General features: G+C 36.9%; 2 protein-coding genes across 2 annotated transcripts; both read right to left on the reverse strand.

Moving 5' to 3' along the window:
* Positions 1–350: 350 nt before the first annotated feature.
* On the reverse strand, positions 351–8,152 carry ankmy1 (ankyrin repeat and MYND domain containing 1; the record flags this gene model as incomplete). Its single annotated transcript, XM_079245190.1, has 17 exons — positions 351–550; positions 1,254–1,383; positions 1,612–1,713; positions 2,060–2,182; positions 2,281–2,388; positions 3,091–3,198; positions 3,286–3,426; positions 3,654–3,825; positions 3,914–4,062; positions 4,141–4,558; positions 5,052–5,194; positions 5,382–5,543; positions 5,730–5,946; positions 6,048–6,286; positions 7,381–7,575; positions 7,658–7,804; positions 7,928–8,152. 17 exons carry the CDS (start codon positions 8,150–8,152, stop codon positions 351–353), a joined length of 2,979 nt encoding a protein of 992 aa, XP_079101316.1.
* A 2,012-nt stretch (positions 8,153–10,164) lies between these two features.
* stxbp3 (syntaxin binding protein 3) lies at positions 10,165–20,547 on the reverse strand. Its single transcript, XM_079244479.1, has 19 exons — positions 20,490–20,547; positions 18,561–18,610; positions 18,319–18,400; positions 18,112–18,188; positions 17,932–18,004; positions 17,761–17,861; positions 17,188–17,333; positions 16,555–16,648; positions 16,175–16,299; positions 15,966–16,064; positions 15,827–15,884; positions 15,658–15,723; positions 15,205–15,285; positions 14,197–14,332; positions 13,259–13,365; positions 13,068–13,166; positions 11,515–11,600; positions 11,105–11,253; positions 10,165–10,851 (listed from the first exon to the last, which is right to left on the reverse strand). The coding sequence occupies exons 1-19, from the start codon at positions 20,533–20,535 to the stop codon at positions 10,748–10,750; spliced, it is 1,779 nt and encodes a 592-aa protein (XP_079100605.1). The 5' UTR covers positions 20,536–20,547; the 3' UTR covers positions 10,165–10,747.
* Positions 20,548–20,900: the final 353 nt, after the last annotated feature.

The following is a 20,900-nucleotide window of genomic DNA, read 5'->3' on the forward strand; positions in this document are numbered from 1 at the left end:
CATTCTATATGTGGATGTCCCATTTGGACATATTTCTTATTTATTAATTATGAGTCCCCATTAGCTCTCACAAAGTAGTCACTAGTCTTCCTGGGATCCTCAGAATAATGAATCGACAACAAAAAGATACAAAGGTTAAAATTAGAATATATAAAATGTGAAGTAATACAAGAATAAACAGAAATTATTGAACTATAATTTATATGTTTATTTGAATTGGAAACATAAAAGTGACAGAAATAATTGTTCATGGCATAACTACATCTAAGTGTAAAGAAAAGTGCTCGTGTTAAACAAGCTCATAGTTATGATAAAGCCAGTTTTTCAAAGCCTGTAGATTTTAGGAGCCATCAGTTACAGCTGTAGTTTTCCCTCAGGCTGACTTGGCTCTCCAAGTGCGTCTCTGACATGCTCGAGGACTTGAATGGCCTTTTGGATTTAAATGGAACACTCAGTAGCGGAGGGAGGTTTTTAGAATTCATGGTAGTCAGCGGCCTGGGGGCTCTTTGAGATTTAAACACCACACTCTTCTGGATGCCATCAGCAGGTGCTGCAATGACAGAAACCAACAAAGCACCCATGTAAGGTACTAACACAAAACATAAAATTATCTAAATATTTTCCAGATTCTGTACATGAATCTCTGTTTTCTAAAGAATAACTGTATCCAAGAAATATTTTTTCATAAGAGTCTAAACAAAATAAAATAGTGAAACTTTTATTTAAATCATGTTTAGTGGTCTAACCTTCAGGGACAGGTTTCAGAGGCTCGTGTTGTCTGGATTTGCTGGTGTTTAGTTGTTGGAGGGAAAGGCCCTGTTTCCCCAATACTTGCACACACTCCTCAGTGTGTCTTTGCCTTGCTTTGTTTTTGCATGTCCAGGAACAGAAAAAGACCTTCTTGCAGCAGCTACAAGCAGTCAGTTTGACAAATGCAGAACGTCCGCAGGTATAGCAGAACTTAAACACTGATTTCCTTTGGAAAAATGAACACAGAGCATCAGAGACAAGCTCCTGAAAGTTGGAATTAGACAAAGCCCAAATACAAGAAATATTAAGAAGCAGAAAACATGAAGACATCACGATTAATGTATTTGTCTACCTGTCTTTTTCTGCCATCTCCTGTATTTTGTCATAACTTGAAAGGGTTCCGTTGGAGGAAATGGCCCCGGTACCTGTGTATGCGAGCATCTAAGAGTCATTGCTTTGTTGTTGTTGTGGTTTTCGTATTACAAAAAAACATTTGCACCGACCATTCAGTGTGCCTTGACTCCGTCTCTCCCTTTGGCCAGCAGTCTGCCTCAGCAGATCCCCCATCATGCTCAGCAGTTGCCACTGTTCTTGTCTGTCTTGCTTGTTCAGAAACTCAGAGGAAGCCCTGCCCTGAATTGTGATATGAAGCATAGATCCATATTTAGATGGACGTAATCAAAAAGCTTTATCTCTGATGAGGAACAGAGTCAACTACACCAGCACTGGCATTCAAACAGAGCAAAATAATAAAGGAACTTTATTTATTATATGTTCATTATTTATTATTCATTATACAGTATGTTGTCAAGAAATAATTCAGATGGAATGAATACAGTGTATTTGCATCTACTGTGTTACCTGACTGAAAGAATAGTGTGCATAGTCAACTGCAGTTCCCACAACATTGCCCACTGCAACTGGCATCAGGATGTCTGCACCAGCCTTAGTTAACATTTCCAACTACATCAAAGACACAAAGAAAGCAATTTCATTAGAATAAATAACATAACACCTGCTTTTTCACTCAGAATCCAGCATGAAAATATTTGTTTTAATCTAAAAACCGTAAAATTGAACCAAACAACCATGTGATCAGCAAACTTTGATTTCAATTAGATACATATATTTAACTATTTTATACTTTGCTTACAGGAAAATGCACTTGAAGTTTAGAAATTTCTAACAAATGTATCAAATATCTGCAACTAAATCATTTCACTTTGAGCTTACAGGTGTAGTAGTTTGAAGATGTTCAGCAGTAATGCGGTAAAATATTCAATACAAGTATTAAATTATGACGGTGTACCATTTTAGTTCTGTTGCCGCCTAAGTGGTAACTGATGTTGGCAAGAGCACACAGGGCACTGCCCACCCTGTGGCCCAGGGGTATGTTGGGATCTGCACCTCCATTTAACAACTCTTCCACTGCCTTATCACAGAAAAGAATCAGGTTAGGGAAAAGGTGGAGTTTAGTACACATGTGTACACTTGACTGTGTGTGTGTGTGTGAATGAGAAGGTACTGTACCAGGTCATTGCCACTTGCTATGGCCAGGGAGAGTGGTGAGTGTCCACTCCAGAGGAGGTCTGTGCTTGCTCTGTGGGAGAGCAAGAGGGCCACCACTTTACTGGCATTCTGGAAAGAATAATAACAAAACACAAAGGTCTGGCTTTTGAATGAGTCCTTGCATGCACAATAAAATGGAAGTAATAGCAGCATAACATTTAAAATAAGTGAAACTTGCCCTTTATGTGTGTTGATTCATAAACTATTTACTTAAAGTTGACTTTACATGCATGAACATCAAGAATCACTCAGATGTGAAGCCTAACTTTCACTTTTATGCAACATGACATTACAATATTCTGTAATTATGGATTACTCAGTAGTAGAAGGCATAATAAATTAATTTTATTAATCTCCACAAACAATATGGTTGTATAGTCAAATCGGCTGAGATTGTCATATGTGGCACACATATAAATCAGAAGTTCCCAAGTTTGGTCCTTGACATCTAACATTGTGAAATTTTAGATGCATCCCCTCTCCAACACACCTGAAACCTGTCAGGTTTCCATTTCACTCTGCAGCTCCACTTTATGGCTCAAACATTTACCACTTTTGGCAACAAAACACCAAAAGGGCAATATGTGAATACTGGACTTGAAGCTCAAAGTTAACAAACCAATAATTCAATTGCGTCAAGTGGGGTCATTTAATAAAGCGAACAAATATATTACCTAATAAACTGAGTGATACAGATTCACTGTCTTTTAGCGTTAATATTTTACATGAGTGATAGTGTGTATATCAGTGACTCTGGGCAAACACTCTGACCTGGTGGTCACTGTCTCTCTGGCAGGCTATGTGCAAGGCTGTGCGCCCCCCTTCTTGGGGATGTGGCGTCTCATCGGGGCTCATATTGTCCTTATTCGTCATGGAAATCTGTTTAAAACAATAATATTATTTCTTTTACATGTTCCAATACATTCAGCACAAGGAGTCTAATGCACTGTGTAAATATAAACACACCTTATCTGGCTCAAAGACTTCATTCTGATCACATGCCTGTGTATCAGGGTCAATAGCAGTGTGCAGCAGCAGTTCTGTGATTCTGAGACCTTCTGGACCTGGCAGTGCTGCAGCCACATGCAAGGGGTACAAACCTTTCTTCTACAAAAATAAAACCCATAACATAACAAAACAAGAGATTTTAAAAGGAATTTTATAGGTTATGTAAGTGATAAAAAAAAATGGACAGTGCAGTCAAAGTATAGAAAAGAATAAAACATAAATCTCATTTTCTTTTTTTCCTGTTTGAGTGAGTTTTCACATCCCACTTCTGGGTGGCTTAAAATACTTTTAAAACAACTTTGTTAAGGTAAAACTTCAACTTCTACCTCTGTTGAAAGAGGAATGTCAGCGCGAGCTCCACACAACAACAGTCTCCTTACGGCCTCAGTGTCAGCTGCCGTAATGGCTAGAAAGACGACGGGCATGGGGATCCAGGCCATGTTGGGGTTGGCTCCCCTTTCCATTAAAAGTGTCAGCGTGTTCAAACGCACATTGCGCCTGGTCAGAAAGGCAACACAGATACACAGTTACCGAACAAAACAAAACATAAATACCAAAAGATGGTAAATTAAAAAGGACAACTGACTCAATTTCCATGGCAGCCACTTTCTGCACAGTTTCTTGTGTGTTAGAAGGAATCACTGTGCAGCACTCTGCTTCTTCTGCCTGCTTCATCACTTCCTTTGTGACATAGACGTTATTCGTGTAGCTTGGGGTCAGTTCTTTGTTTTTGTCCTGAGACAGAAAGTTAGGTAAACCAGATTAATTTCAAACAAGCATCAACTTTTAGGATCTTTGTGGTCTTCCTGTTACCTTAACTTCAGTTTCTTTCCATGGAACACTGCTCAATGTAATATAGCCATTTAGCTCCTGAAGCGAGTGCTCCATTTCCTTTCTGTCCTTTGACTCCTTCACATCTTCCTCAAAGTTCTCCTTCTCCACTATATTTTCTATTCTAGATTCAGTTTCTCTGCTCTCAAACTTAACATCTTCCTCCTTGTTTTCCACGTTTTTTAATTCTCTGCTGTCTGTTTGCCTTTCATCACACTGATTCTCATTGTCATCCTCATTAATGCTCTGTTCTTCTTCCATATTTGCTGTGTCCTTACAATCTTCATTTCCACCTTTTTTGTCTCCCTCTTGAGGTTTTACAGTGTCTGCAGGGGTCTCAGGTTCACTGCTGCAAAGCCAGTGCTCTGTGATGAGTTCACTGTAATTGGACGCTTTATGCCTGTAATGTGAGAAATTGTCAATAAATTTTATTCTCTAGATACCTGATAAACACAAGGAGCAAAAGAAGGCATCATTTTGTTTTGGTGACCTACTTCACAGCCAAAGTGTGGTAGCTCTTGTGCAGGAAGTGCAACATTTATAAATAAATATTGAGTAGTGGATAGTATCAGCTGTTTATGACAAGATAAACAATATATGCAGTTCATACTAATTAAAGTGTGACAGAGAAAAAGTTCACTTCTGTTCAGGAGCAGAGCCACACCTCCACTTCATGCTTAATTGTCTGCTAAGTTTTCTCTTAGATGGCGAACCATTTAAGCACTGTGGTCTCCCCATCTTAACCCTAATCGTTTTCCTCTCCCACATCCATGCATTCTTCCCCTCTCTCTCTCATTCATCTTTGCATGAATATTTTAATTTTCATTAAACAGTGCTCTTACGTTGTTGAGACACAGACCTTACCAGTGAAATTATATTTGCTACATTCTTACTGCTCAGGCAGGTGGCTGAAGTTTGCTTGTTGCCTTGCAACTACATCAGTGATCTGAGGTGAGTTGTTTAGGTCTGTTGTAGTGGTGAAATCTGTTTCCCTGGTTTGAGAAGTGTTCCCACATGGAGATGGACACATCAAAACCTGGCAATCAATAATGTGAGGAAGATGTTCAGAAAACTGGAAATAAGGTGGTTTATGACAGATCAAAGCAAGGCACTGGGATAAATTATCAGGGCAACCACGAATGATAATATAAAATGAGATGATAGACCACCACTATGAGTTACTTTTAACAGACAGCTGTATACTGTATCAAACACTTTCTTACTTGAGTTTTGGTGGGTGGGTCAGCCAAAGCTTTGAAAAGAGACTGAAAAGGGTAGTAGAGGATGTGACACATAGCCAGGGCAGACATGCCTTCACTGTTCAACTTGTCAATATCAGCCCCCCTGTCCAACAGCATGTGGATCACATCATTATGACAGTTTACCTGACAAGGGATAAATGCAGCATAAGACAGAGGATCTAAATACATTTAGAGGCTAAATCAACACTAAAGACTAAAACTTTTATTTAGCCCATAAATAGTATTTTTCAATGTTTAACAACAACAATACAGGCTTCAGAAAGATTTCAGAATCAAAAGAGCAATAAAACTAAGAGTGTGAAAAGCTACCGTAGCAGCAAACAGCGCAGTGTGTCCTTTTGAATCTGCTACATCAGGATGGACCAAACCAGTTTGGATGATCTGTGATACACCCTGGAGGTCCCCTTGTGAGCTGTGCTGGATCAGACGCTCTGAAGCAATCTCCCAAGGCCCTTTAGGACCAAAGCCTTCCCTCTTCAGCGAGAGAACTGCTGCCACATCCCAGCTCACCGTGTTAGCCTGATGTCTGAGACATAAACAAAAGTAGAGTAGGCATTTCTTGTTTCTCTCAGTACTTATAATTGGCACAAATACTCCTCATCCTCTGTGTTCTCACACATATCTGACCTGTGTTTGTATATATGAGCCTCCATTCTGGCCTCTAAGGGAAGACTGGAGAGTGGGTCTCTCTTATACTGTTGTTGTGGCTGAGTTTCTGGCTCCCACAGCTCGCCAAAAAAGTGTTGGTCCAATTCTTTTCTTCGGCCCAGAGGAAGCGGCAAGTGGTCACCATCTGTGGAGTAACGCTCAACGCCAGGAGGAAGGATAAAACTTTCATCTGACAGTGGAGCTCCCTCTATAACCACCTGAGGGGGACGAAGAGCAAACTGATCAGTGGTGAGTTATGTAAAAACTAACAGTACAAATGATTATTATAAATGTAATATACCTTAAAATCTCTCCTAGTTTTTGAATGAAGCCTCACATGGAGGGATTTAAGCTGTTTTGGAAAAAGGATAAGATATTTGATAAAATTGGCCATTTGGGTATATCTGGTGAGCTCTATTTAACCTAAGTAGCTTTTATAAACACTACATACTTTAGAGAAGTTAAATTTTTTCCACAATTTTTGTTCTGCTTTGTGGCCAAACAAATAGTGGGTACAGAAAAAAAACAAGTACCAATATAGAAGATATGATAATGATCACCATTATTTATATGAGTAATCCTAAAATTCTGCAAAAGAAAATTTAATCAAGTTCACGTTGATTTATATAGCACATTTCTACAGCAGCAGCTGCCTAAAGTGCTGAACAATAAAGCAACAAACAACAACACTGCACATTTAAAAAAATCTGGACACAAAACAAAAATCTAAAAATAAAAGTAAATTAATAAGAGTAAATAATTCATGTTAAAATTAAATAAAAATTTATTTAATTAATAAAAATAACATATTTATTAAATAAGTTGTGTTCTTGTAATGTGTTCTTTTTTTTTATTAACTGAGGTGAAGGTTATTTAGTTCAAATGAACAGGTTTATAGCAGCATGCGTATTTTGAAAATTAAAATAATTTGACTGTAAAATGAGTAACAGTCTATACATGAAATAAAAAAAGAAGAAAATAAAACATTTGAGAGCATTAGAAAGCTTTTCAATGTCATATTTTTTGTTGCATCTTTATCCTTCCCACTTTAGGTGAAGTGTAGAAATACTTCTTCTTTTTCAACTTCCACCCAACCTTCCTCATGTCATCTTTTCCTCATTTATAAGGCAGCTTCAGTTTGGTTCTGTAAACTTGTCATAAATATTAAATGTCTGTATCTCAAACCTTGGACGAGCTGGCTTGAACCTTGAATTTCCCCTCTGAGATGAAAAAAGTATCTTTGATTTGATTTGATATCTTTTCAACATTTGTAACTTTGGTTTATGTGCTGGTTGACTTTTTTAACACATACCTTTGAGAAATTATTTGAGCCTTCAAAAGGCTCCACATACGCAGCATAATCAGGAAAGTTGCTCAGACTAAAGCCTTCCTCTACAGAAGTACAGAGCCTGAGCAGCCGCTCCCTGAGCCACAGACCCACATCCTGCCGCCCATCTGGATGAGTAAGCACCCCTGGACCAAACCTCTGGTTGAAGTGATACAAACCCTGAGTGAATGGGAAAGACTCATTGTTATAAACTGTCATTTATATACAAATATAATCCAAATCCCTTCTCCATCCAGCTTACTTGAAAAGTGGTTCCATCTGGGAAGATTTGTTGGCAGTATCCTTCCTTTCGGTTCAGGTAAAACTGACCAATGAACTTGTGCCCTGTGGGCCAGCTGTACACTGCATCTCCATGTTTGTAGTCTTTGTAAAAAGAACCTTCATAGTACTATAAGAAAGAGTTCAGTGATTTACTTTAGTTCATTTCAATCAACCTTGCAATATTGCATTTAAGTAACATTCTTAAAAGGTGTTAGTAGTTAGAAGTTTTATCCTGTTAATTTCATAATACCTCCCCATTTTCCCAGATGTACTTTCCATTGCCGTGTTTTAAGCCGTTCACAAATTCCCCTTCATATCTAGATCCATCGGGCCACTCCTGAACACCGAAGCATTGTCGTCTCTCCTCACCGTCTGAAGCGTGACCTTTGCTGCAGTTTCTTTGCCTTGTCATCGGCTCCGAGCCTCCTCCTCGCTCCCCAACTGCCGCAACATCGCTGCAGCTTGTCGACGACATTGGGGGTATCTTATTCATCTAGGTCTATTTTAGTACAATTAACTGTTAGAGTTACGATAGTTGATAACTAAACAATGAAGTTAGAGGAGAAACATTTTAGTCAGTCAAAGGTCAGATTTGGAGTTTAACTCAGCTTACAACGCTGGTTGTCAAGACAACAGGGAAACAGCTGGACGCTTGACGTCTCACGCATGCGCAAAACGAAAAATAAACCTTTTTAAAATATATATATATATTTTATTTAAATTTTCAATATACAAACAATAAGGCACATTTTAGATTTCAGAATCATTCTACTTTGTTGAGTAGAACAGCTCACAATAAACAATATCAAGTGAAGGAACAATAAATAGAAAATAAGCAAGAAACATAAATACAAAATATAAATTCCAACAGTTTCTTCTCATTGTTTTCATTACTTTATTCCATCATATGCACATTGATTTGAAACTAATGTCAGTAATGTTGAAAGTTATATATTTAGATAAATTAACAATTTGGTTATTTATTTTGTTTCAGTGTCAGCAAACTTGCTAATGCAAAAGGATACATTTTCTCATTTGCATTTTCCATTATTAGCAGAGAAACAGCATCTTTTAGTCTCAATGCCGCACGGAATATGAAACATAAATAGTGTGAAAAAGGAAAGCAGGTCATTGTTATGGGGCATGGTCTTTACTTTAAACTAAAAGTGTTCTTGTAAACAATCACTGAAGGAGGACCACCCTATGAGTGTTTGTGTTCATGTCACCTGACCCCTTTTCCTGTAACTGAAACTCATCTGCTTTGTTTTGGTCTGGGTTACGGAAACTATAAGTGGTACACAACTTAGTTACCAGCATCCTTAAGAGTGTGCTATATCTTTGACATATTTTACTTTTTGCAGTTTGTAACTGATTCAATATTTATGACTACTTTATTACATTCATGCTGGCAGGAACTGCAGGAAAACACAGCAAAGACATTTTTCATCTGCAAACAAAAACAAAAGAAAAAAACATTTGGTGATTTGTGACTTAATCTTACCATATCAGAGTCATATTGTTTTTTCAGCCAAGTTATAGTCAATGATGGAAAAAAAAAAAAGTCTGATTTTTCTCTTTATTAATCCTTTTTAAAGCTGGAAAGGAGAAAAGTCTTTCCTCCCAGGGAGTCTTTATGTAGTCAATAAAGTGATACAAAAGGATAAATTAATTAGAATTTTTTCCTATGGCTTCAGAGCAAATCTAAGATTACTGTCAACAAATTCTTAATTTGTTTAACTATGTTCACATACAATTAAAAACAGTTTCAAACACCCCAGACATTAAAATAACTGGTTTGATCCCAACCTACTGACTATAAAGTGTGTTAAGAATTTAATTATTTATTCTAAGCAAATTAACAATGTGCTTTCCATTACCAAGTGATTCTTCATCTTCAACACCTCTATTAATTTCGTAATTCATACACAAGGCTTCACACCCTTAAACCATAAACTTCCATGACCTATTAAAGATTCAACACTTAAGGCATTTTGTCTTATGAATACACGGGAACTGCATATTCTTTTCAGTATTGTACAGTCTTGAATATGTTTTCCATCTAAATGGCATGTAACTTAAGCATAAGAAAGTAGGCCAAATATGATCTGTAACACAGGTGTGTCATTATTTCCTGCCTTAAAGTTCACCTATTGTCTGTTTAGCAGAGCTACATGGGAAATGTGTTCACCTGATTCAGGCTGCGACTATCTAAGAAGCACATGGTTTTCTGAGTCCTTTAAATTTTTTCTTAAAGTCAAAATAAGTATAGTACTAATTTGTTGGATTGACATTTTTTCCCTCACATCTTTGACAATTGCCTCTAAACAAATATGCTTACCTGTTCAGTTTTCAGTTTACCTTGCTCATCCAAGTATTTCAATGATTTCCTTGTATTTGTACAGATGTATAAATCACTATTTGCATTGATGTTAGCTATATAGTAGTCCACAAATGACAGGACAGATGACATGAATATTTGAACCACTTCATTCATTTATTAGTCAGTTGTTCAGTTCAAAAGTGTAAATACATTGTTAAAAACACTTCCAATTACATAATGTGTGTATAAACAGTATTGAATAGCAAAGTCAAAAAGGTACAAAAGGGACTCAGTGCATGCATACATACAATGTATTTGTAAATAAGCACCTCTGTGCTTTTTTCTATTAACTCTGTCTGAATTTTTCTCAGAGGACATAGAACTTGCAATAACACCGGCATTATACATGTTAGGCATATTCCTTTGCATGTTATGCGCTTATTAAGAAAATTAACTTTGATTATAATCTGTTTGATTAAGCTGGACACTTTCTTAGTGCTTCAAGAGGAAAACCCACAAAAAGAAATGATCGAGTTAAGAGAGAAAGTTTTTTTGCATACCTGATACTATAAATATGCAAAAGGTAATAAAGGGCATAAAGATGATCTTAAGCTACATTCCCTTCAGTATTCCAATGAGGAAGTTTAGTTGAGTGCACTGTGCTGAGTTATATGAGACACAAAGAAATGTGAGAGTTTGGGGAAATGTTTTTGAGGAGGGTGGTGGTGGTGGTGATGGGGGGCACTTTTTTCAAGCATTGTTCCTTTCCTCTATTGTAAAGGTTTCCATTGGGCCTTTGCTCAAAGCTTTGATGTCATTCAGAAGACTGGTGGGGGTCAGAACGTGGGACGACCCTGGATATAAACAATAAAGAGCCACTAGGTTAAAACCTTACAAGGTCAAACATCACTTTTCTATATTCTAACTGGCTCCAGCAGGTGGTGGAAATAAGCCAGAAATAAAACCATGCAATACAATGCCATGTAAACAGCCCAAAAAGTAAATTAAATTTGTTCACCAACAAATGTAAGCAATATGTAGGTTTACTGCATGATAAAAACTCATTGCACTTGGAGAAATAAAGTGTATTTCTGCATTAATGCTCACCTATGATGACTTCGCAGGACTTCACTGCCTGTGTGACTTCATAAGCACATCGCATCTCTGAGTAACTCATCCCTCCAATGACAAAGATGATTAGACGTGAGCCAGAACGGCGCTCATCCGGAGCGCTGGGTTTGTGCTTGTGCCGAGCACTGTGAGGAACGGAAGGCACCAGAAAATTTTAAAAATAAATTAAACAAAAATTTGGCAAAACAAGTGATCACATCAGCTAACAGCTGGAACTGACAACTTATAACCAGCCTTACAAACCATAACTTTTGATCTTGTGTGAATGGGATGAATAAAAAAAAAAAAAGCCAATAAAACCTGTAATAATTATTTCTTACTAAAATATCAGTTTGTTCCCAGAGTCTGCTGACTCATGACTCATGTGATCATTAAGAAAAACCCACCTGACAGCTCCAGAGCCATTCCAGGCAGCAGGACACTCAGACAGGTGTGGCCATTCTCTGGTGTCCAGTTTGTTCTCCACAGCATCCTGAAGGCAAGAGGATTTCATTTAGCAGCACATAAAGCGCCATAAAGAGAATCTAATTAGTAAGCCCTTAATATATATTTATACTGGCATTTATTAATCTACAAGCTTCAAGAAAGCAATATATTAAAATGTTAGTTATCACTTATCTTATGAGCAACAGCACCAACACTTTTCTGAAACTAGTCTTCACAACACAGAACACTTCAGCTTTCTAACAAGTTTTGATACATTTTGAAAAAAAAAACCCCTGAGCTTTCACTTGATAGAAACACAAAAAATATAGCTTTATATGCAAATAAATAATATCCATCCATCTTAACTCAAGCTAAAGTAATTGCTGCAAATAGATCTAAGAAGCAGCAAAATAAAAAGGATTTGATGTCATTCTTTTCAGGTGGGACCAAGAGCTGGACTCCAGGATCAAATGTGATTATTAAGCCATGTTACAACAGTAATTCAGTCCAAATCACTGCACGAGTATTATCTGCTGCTAATTACAATGTGCATTAAAACTTAGGATGGAATAAACAGACACTTTATCGGCTCATAGACAAACAATTTGGACTGGATCATCTTCTCATTGTCACATACAGAGACAGAAAGCGGTTTGGTTTTAACTTATTTCAGCTACCAAACATCAAAAACTCATCTTTAGTTCTGTTGTGACAGGAAACAGATGAACCACATTTTACAGCATGTCAGGTGCAAAGATGAGGAGGTGTAAATGAGGACAACACACATGCAGTTGTGTTGCTGATAAATTATCCTTTTCTATTTAAACAGGAGAGAATTCTGATTATGCGTCTTATAACAACTTCAGTTTGATGTCCAAGATGTCCTCTGTTAGATAATGAACATATGGAATTATAATATAGATTAAAGGGAAGGTGTTAAAAAAATGAAACTGAAATAACACTTCATTGACTCAGTTCCCCATCTTGTTATGAGAATTGAAATTCAATGTCTCAATAGCTGCTTTTTTCATATATGATGCTTTCTTATCACTTACCAGAATTAACAGAAGACAGTCATCAGACATAAATTTCACATGATAGAGTGAAAAAGCAAAAGAGAAAACTGTATCTTAATATGCGTCGTTTTTAACCGTATAAAGACTGCAGATAAAAGTAGAAATGGAAACGAAAGGGTCACTGACAGAGGTCTACACAAAGTGGTGCCTTATTGTGCTCTATAGACCCAAAGATCTATAGCGCACAATGCACAAACAGCGCAGAACAACACAAACATTTATATCAGTGTATATCAGATGACACAAACATGATAACCTCCTTTTATTCTGCTGTCACAGTTCTGTCAAAGAATTTCCTTACAAACACTATACAGCGAGAGGTCGTAGCACACTGACCTACATCTTCAAGTAGGTTAAACTTTTAAAAAAAACTGTATGTAAAGTGAATAAAGCAAAGATTTTAGTGTGATTTTACTGCACAATGCGCTCACACTGACCTCCATTACATCCTTTATGACTGGAGTCCATCTTGAAAGGTTGTACGTCTCATCCTGGGAACGATCCCGCCGGGTTGGTTTGCGAGAGAAGAAACTAGGCTGGAAACAAACGAACAACAATATGTGGTGAAAATTACAGTTAAAATAGGTTTCAATAAAACTTGGTGAATTCGACAATATTCTTCACAAACCGATGTGATGATGGGGACGCCCAGCTCTTTCCAGTTCAGGATAAACTCCTGATCATTCTCAATCTTGACATGTTGGATAAATTTATTCAGGTTCTCATCTGTTGTTCCTGAGTTTACACACACCGGAAATACAAACCAAAGCAACAAGTCGCAGTTTATCGCAGCTGCAACCTTTCAGTCAAACCATAAATACATAAATTATTAAAAGAAAAAAAGATATTTTTTCTTTAAATTAATTTTATGGTCTATTAGGATGAAATGTGCAAATATGCAATAGTGTAATTGTTTCTAAATACAGGCGGTCGTTGGATTACGCGTTTCTCGACTTATGTTGTTTGGACTTTACGACTCTTATCAAATAAATGTAAATTAAAAAATAGATCAGGTTTGGAAGTTACGAAGTTCCATATAAGCTCTTACGATGCGTGATGCGGAGGCTGAGACGACACCTCAGTGCGTGTATATTTATTTTATGTTAATTGAAATGTCTATTTTAATTGCCTGTACTGTTTTTCCATTCGTATGAAATAAAATGAAAAATACCTTATTAATCCCCAAAAGGAAATTCAGCTGCAGATAATTAACTAGAGAGGTCTTGTTACAGAGGCTGATGGCAGGAATGATCTTCTGTATCTTTCAGTCTTACAGCAGACCTGAAGAAGCCTCTCATTGAACACATGTATAATACGTGTGTTTAGTTAGTTATTTAGTGATTAAAAGGTATTTAGTGGGTATTTAAGGGTAGAAATCCAAGTTACACGGAATTTCAGGTTACGCCGCAGCGTAGGAACGGAACTTGTTTGTAAACCAAGGACCGCCTGTACCAGATTTAACAACCAAACAACAACTTAGAAAGGTCAGTATATAAAATATATGACTCTTTTTAAAAGATTGTGAAGAGAAGTCATCTTTTTTTTCTTTTTTTTTTTTTTTTTTACCGTTGAGGCTGAAGATGTAGAGCAGCACAGCTCTGATTTTATCATGGGTGTCGTGTGGGTGGAGCAGCACAGGAAGCAGAGTCCTCATTGGATCTTTCACCTTCACCCCTTCTACATCTAAGCCTACTGCAAGGTCCTATGCAGAGAATATACAGCATATCTTGGATCAAGGAAATTACAATTATAGCTAACAGTGACTCTTTGAGAGGAAAAGGTTAGATTCTGCTGCAGAAAGTATTTGTCATGATAAGAAACTTCTACGAGATCTGTCTTTTCAACATGTTGACTTAGAAAGTAGTAATACCGTTAATACCAGTGGTGCAATGTTGCATTTTGACAGACAGGTCAAAATAGTTCCTCATAGTAAGTATTAAATTGAGGAATAGGTTACTTTGTTCAAATAAATCACATGTAGCACAATAAACCACATGTGAAAACCTAAAAAATACAAAACTAACTAGTATGACTCTAAGACCGACTCCAGGTTCGACTTTGGACACCTTTGATCTAAGAAGATCCAAAGCATAGATTACTTCATGCTTCAAATATTTGGAATCCCCTGTCATAGAAATATTTTTCTACTATAAAAAAAAAAAGTTTACAAGGTGGCTGTGATGTACGTCCAGTCAGACGATTGTCTAGTCTACAACCGAGTGTTAAACCAGCCTCCCTGTGGATATGTAAATTAAGTGCCGTGATCGAGTATGGGGTGCTACAAACTAAATAAACTACTATGCTGCTTAACAAGCTGAGCCAGGCCTGTTGAATCAAATAAACCAGTTGGTATCTTCCACTTAATTGTTGAGGATAAATCCTTCATTTGCAGTGCTTTTCTATGTGAAGTGTTGTACATGTGGACAGGTGTTGAATGAGAAACACAGGTTAATGTACTTTGGAAAACACAGACAAGTTCAATAGGCACTGCATTGGTGTGGGCCATTCAGCCAACACCCACCCGTGGATTTGTTTAAGTGGGAGTTACAAAAAAAACATAAGAAAGAGACAGACCTGTTCAGCTTTGCAGAGTCTTTCCACATACTTTGAGAAATGATCCATGCACTCTTCAGCCAACTGCAGATGAGTAGTTTTCTAAAAATACAGCAGAGAGAGAAAATCAACTAAAACTAATGAATTTATTATGTTTCAATATGATTTCCTTTAACAATATAAATTCTCTCTCTTTTTTTTTTTAAATCAAATATACCTGTTAGATGATATCCCTTATCATCCTGTTTTCCTGCTAAAATCATGACACTGATCTCCACACTGGCAAGTTGTGGAGGCACCACACCCAACCACAAAATAACGATCACTTACATCTAAAATCATCTCTTAGTCTCTGCTTGAGAAAAACACTTTCATTTCTCCTAAAACCAATGCCAACACCTATTACTGGAAGAATCTCACCTAAAACAGCTCGCTAAGAACAAATCAGGTGTTCATTTTATTGGCGCTTCATACCTGAGACAGCTGCTTACGGAACGCAGGCATCTTCTTCATCATCTGTGCCAAATTGCTTATTGAGATCTGAAGGAAAGCACAATGTTTAATGTAAAATATGTGTTTTAAGTACACAGTAGACATCTAAAGTGATCATGAAACCTGATCAGCAAAAACAAGAGCACCACACCTTCCCATCTGGCTGTTTCTTTTGAGCCGATATTTCTTTTAACATCTTGGGGATTTGTCTATTTTAAGAAGACACAAACATCAGGCTCTGAGTGACAAGACAACAGAAAACTGCTATAATCCAAATGTTGCACACGTACGCTGAAACCTCAGCAATGTGTTTATGTCTTAGCTTCACCCAGAGCATGTCATCCTCGTTCAGTAGGGCCTGCTTCTCTGAACCGTCTTTGGACTTGTACCTGGCCACAAGATTACCCAGATAAGCGGTTTTAACCATCAGTATTAAAATGTAAGACGGCACAGAACGTGTGTGTTACTCTAAGTACAGGAAATGTAATGTAAGGTTTACTTGTAGGTGTCATCCTGGATGTCAATCAGGTCATAGGCCATGGCCTGATAGGTGAGCTCATGCAGGATTGGGCTGACAGGGTCAAAACCTCTTTCCACAATCAGCAGCTGGGCCTGAGTCTTTCCCTGCAGAAAAGGTGAAATTCAAAATAAAGGTGTGTATTTTATATAAACAAACTTCTCTAATTTGCCTCATTTCCTCTGATTAGTCAGTTTAACCTTTAAAAGAAAAATTCAATGTGCTTCAGGTAAAAGTTGTACTTTTTAAGGTCCTTCTGTAAGTGAGACATGGAAAATAACTCAACACTTTGAGGTTTGTATTTACTCCCAGGGCTAAGACTTTGTTTATTCTTTCAACAGTCTGTCCAGCTGGTGTCTTACCTTCTTTTTTCCACTCTCATCCAGCTCATAGTGTCTGGCCAGCTTGCTGTCAACCAACTCGGCAAAAGTTTTGGCGTTCTCCATGTTGCCGTCTCTATTTGCAATATAATTGTTAGCAAGAGTTTTTAATGAGAAAAAATACTTGAGACAAATTCAGTCAATGCTATTTAACACATTTAATGTGTAAAATTAAATCTTTCATGCATTGACAATTTTAGTTTTAAGCTACATGGCTTTATATTCGCTTGTAACAAGAGCAAAGTGAGGCGCTTTGAGGAAGTATTGTGCTGTACCAAAATGTGTTGTTTGGACAGCCAGTTAATAGTACTTATTAACCCCCAAAACTACCATCCTACCATCCTTTTTGACATCAGACTGTGAAGACCGAGCCTGACAATGTCTCATTTTTTTAAAACAAATACTTTGATATCCACTTCCACTGATGAATGCTTGGCCAGCAGTGCAGACAAATAAAATTAGACAACATTTTGTCTCCTAACTGAAGTCTTCAACTCACCCTGAGCCTACTTCCTGGTACGATTAGGTAACATATTCTATGTTCTTTTCATAAAGGGTACTCTCATGGTTTGAGGGCTGGTATTTACTGTTAGGAAAGAAACTAAATCTTCTTACTTCTTGTATCTCACGCCCGGGTATTCATCCAATGTGGCACACAGTGTGACAAGCTGGTCTGCAAGCGTCTCCAGTGTCTTCTTTTTGTCCTGACTGTGAGGGCTGTAGATGCTACGGAAAGCCCCCAGATTATCACATGTGAAGACCTTAAAAGCATAAAATAAATACATTTAAGTAAATATTACGTAAATATATTTACTTAACTATATGATAAAGAACCAAATCAATATTTGTCTAATCCTTATTGATAACCCAAACTTCAAGAGTTTATGCCTGAATGTTGACAGGACTATAAAAAAAACATTAGAAACAAGTTTGATGTATGGATTTTCAAAGTAGAGAAAGAAACAAGCTACTGATCTCAAGCTAAGAAACAGTTGCATCATTACTTAAAAAAAGCCAACACCCATCAACTATTAGCCCAGAGCATTAAAAAGTTCTTTCTTTCAACATTAACATAACCTAGAAAACACCAAACCAAGTGGACTTTCCCTCACTTAACATGAGCCTGGAAACAAAGAGGAAATGGAACATTACAGAAAAAATAGCACTATGCAAGCTGCAACCACTCACTTGTGCCTCTTGTGGCATGAAGGAGATGTTAATTTCTTTGCATACGCGTATGTACTTTGCACAGTAAAGCTTCATGTTGTTGAACAGGTCATCGGGGCAGTCTGTCGAACCAGAAAGGCTTTTAGTGTCTGTTAGTCATGTTGAGTTAAGGAATGATTGTAAGTTACTTACAGTCAGTGAAATAAACATATGCTGATTTGTATTTGGGTTTGTGCTTGAAGTCAGCGATAAAGGCATCCACACACTGTGGGGAAAAAAAAGGATGAAACATAAAGGGAGTGTTTGGCAAAAAAACAAAAATACAACCTTCTATGCAATGTGATCACTGCAGGCAGGCATATGGTGGCAAACCTTGGTCGTTGGTGTCATGAAATAGATTGCCTTCATTTCAGGAACAGGCTCTCTGATTTTGTACAAGTCCTCCACAACTAAAAAAGCAAAATATTTATTTTAACAGTAGCTGCTGCACAAGAATCCACATAAGGACAATAATTATCCCCAACTGATGCCATATGTTATAAATACTGGTTTTACAGTGAAGGAAAACCCTGAGCTTACTTGTTATTTTCTCTCCCATCAGATCGGACATTTTGCAGCATGATGAGAGGAGCTTGGTGGTGAAGGGATCCAGAATCAATATCTGTAATTATAAATGTAAAGTGTTTTGCAGTTGTGTTGCCCAGTCTTACAATTAGTATATTTTTAGTAACAGTCTACAAGTAAAAACAATTACATAATATTTAATCTTTGATATGGGAGTAATCTTTCCATGCAGTTATAAGCTTGTAGTTTTTTCCTACCTTCCATACTTCAGATTTTCTGCAGTCTGCAATTATTGTGTCTTTTATTCCTGTAGGAAACACAGAATATATCAACATTAAGAAAATGACTAAGGGGACCCTGCAGAACCCAAACTGACTCCAAGGGAAGGTTAGTTTAGGTCAGGGATCAATAACTCAGTTTCCCTACTGCAACCCTGACACAAATACAACAGAAGTCCAACTAGCTTAAAGTTCTGCAAAAGTCTCTTAATGACCCATTCATCTGGATCACGTATATTGCTGCAGGGACACATCCAATAGAATAAAAATGCTCTTGAACGAAAAAAAAAAAAAAAAGGGTGGAAGAATTTTGCAGCACAGTAAATGACAATTCAGCCTTTATGGATTCATTTTTCACTGATGGTTTTACTATTTAACAATTTTATAGAGACAGATGTCATCCCTCAAATCACAATTTCATGCGTCACACTTCTGGATATTTAAAAAAATGGGGGGGGGGGGGGGGGGGGGGGGGGGGGGGAAGGAACTAATACTTCAAAAGTAATGAAAACGTAATATTCAGTCATTCCTGTAAAAATCTTTGCAAACTAGGTTTTATTCAATGTTTAAATTTCTGTTGTCAAAGAAAATCAGCACAAACTCCTAATTTGCATATTTATGTATTCGAGAAACCTTACACTTTTAAATACTTTTAAATAAGAACATTTCCACAAGCTTAGTGTGTGTGCTTGTGGTGTACAGATACAGACAATATATAGATAGATAGATTGATCGATAGATACAGTTGTGCTAATATTTATTCATACCCTTTCATTAAAGGAGGAAAAAAAACACCTGCATGCAAAATAAGATGAAATTGAATAAAGAAATAATAAATAAAGATTTTATGAAAATCATTACATTATTTTCTAATTCTGGTTCAATAGAAATATTTTTTAAAAAAAAGCAACAAATAAGATAATTTATTACATTTTAAATCACTCAAACTAATATTTTGTTGAAAAATCCTTTAATGTTTCCACTACAGTCAGGTGTTTTCTGTTCCTCTCAGTCAGACTTCTGCACCTGTTGACAGGTATTTTGTCCCACTGTTCAACAGAAAAGTGCTGTAATTTGTCCAGGACCAATTTGTTTGTTTGTTTTCTTTCTTCAATTCAATTAAATAAAAAACAGTGTCTTATATTACTGGATTATATTTTTGCAAAGTTTAGTTATTGTTCCTTTTTTTTTTTTTTAAGTCTCCAGTTATTTGAGTGACTGTTGTAAATTCAACCTTTTCTTTAATAAAAGGGTATGAATACATATGAGCACAATCAACTTTTTGTCATTCTTACACCAGAAAAATGAGTTAGTAAATTCTCAATTATCAGCATAAATACTGTAACACATTTAGGAGCCCTTCTATTTGGCCTTTAAAAAACAAATTGGACATTAATTTTTGGTCAGTACAAGGACACGTCGCGTTTATTTCAACATCTTCCAAAGCCACTAAAGTAAAAAAAATAAAAAAAAAATAAAAAAGAGCCAACTCCAAACAATAGTATTCAGTTGTAGTTTGGAGGAATCTTGTGAAGCTGAGGACAGGTTTGTGTTCATTTTTCCGACAGTATTTGTTTTGTAGAAATGAGGTGGGGCTCCGGGCGACAGTGACCTCATGCCAACAACTAACACAAAATGCAAGCTACGTAAGTCAGAACAAGCCTGGCATACAAGTTGTACGTTTATTTTGAGGTTGTTTAAGCTATTGATTATACTCTTGTTTTAAGTTTTGGAACTTCCCCTGCAATAAGCAGTAAAATGAAACCTTCACAGTAATTCCCTAGATGCAAAGTCACTCAATACGCATTCATTAATAGAAACACGAACTTCCCAGCCCTGTCAGACAAGAACAAAGTCCGACACGGCCTTATAGAGCCATGAAATGTTACACAGGGGTAATGAACTTACTTTTCCATACTATTCCTTTCAGCCCGTGCTCAGAGCCCGCTGCCATCTTGTTTCTATTTTTTTCTACTGCGCCTCTTCTTCCTGTTGGTCACGTGTCCACGGAGTCTGACGTCTTATGCGTCACCAAACGTGCGACGAGGCGCGACTGTAGTTTTTACAGAAATACACTGTAGTTTTTACAGAAACACGCATTTAACAAGAATTGGAAGGAGAAAGATGAAAGTACAAACAAAAAAAAAAAAAAAAAAAGAAAAAGAAAAAGTTTAAATAATGGATTAAAGCTAGTTAGAGATTCACTTTAAACGGGTTTACCTTTAAATCTACAAACAAAAAAAAAAAAACATATTAAGCATGCTACTGAAAGAAAGTGTAAAAAAAACTGTCTTGTCTTTGTTTAATAAAAATGGATAC

Source organism: Telmatherina bonti (assembly GCF_933228915.1).
Source record: "Telmatherina bonti genome assembly, chromosome: 8".
In the NCBI taxonomy this organism is placed as follows: domain Eukaryota; kingdom Metazoa; phylum Chordata; class Actinopteri; order Atheriniformes; family Telmatherinidae; genus Telmatherina; species Telmatherina bonti.

Bases quoted from the DNA above. Each gene is read 5' to 3' on its own strand.
- stxbp3 (XM_079244479.1), bottom strand. From the start codon at position 20,535: ATGGCAGCGGGCTCTGAGCACGGGCTGAAAGGAATAGTATGGAAAA. The intron at 17,334-17,760 runs GTGAGTGGTTGC...TATGCTTTTAAG, and splicing joins TCATGCCACAAGAGGCACAA to GTCTTCACATGTGATAATCT. The intron at 13,167-13,258 runs GTTTGTGAAGAA...GTTTGTTTCCAG, and splicing joins GCGTCCCCATCATCACATCG to CCTAGTTTCTTCTCTCGCAA.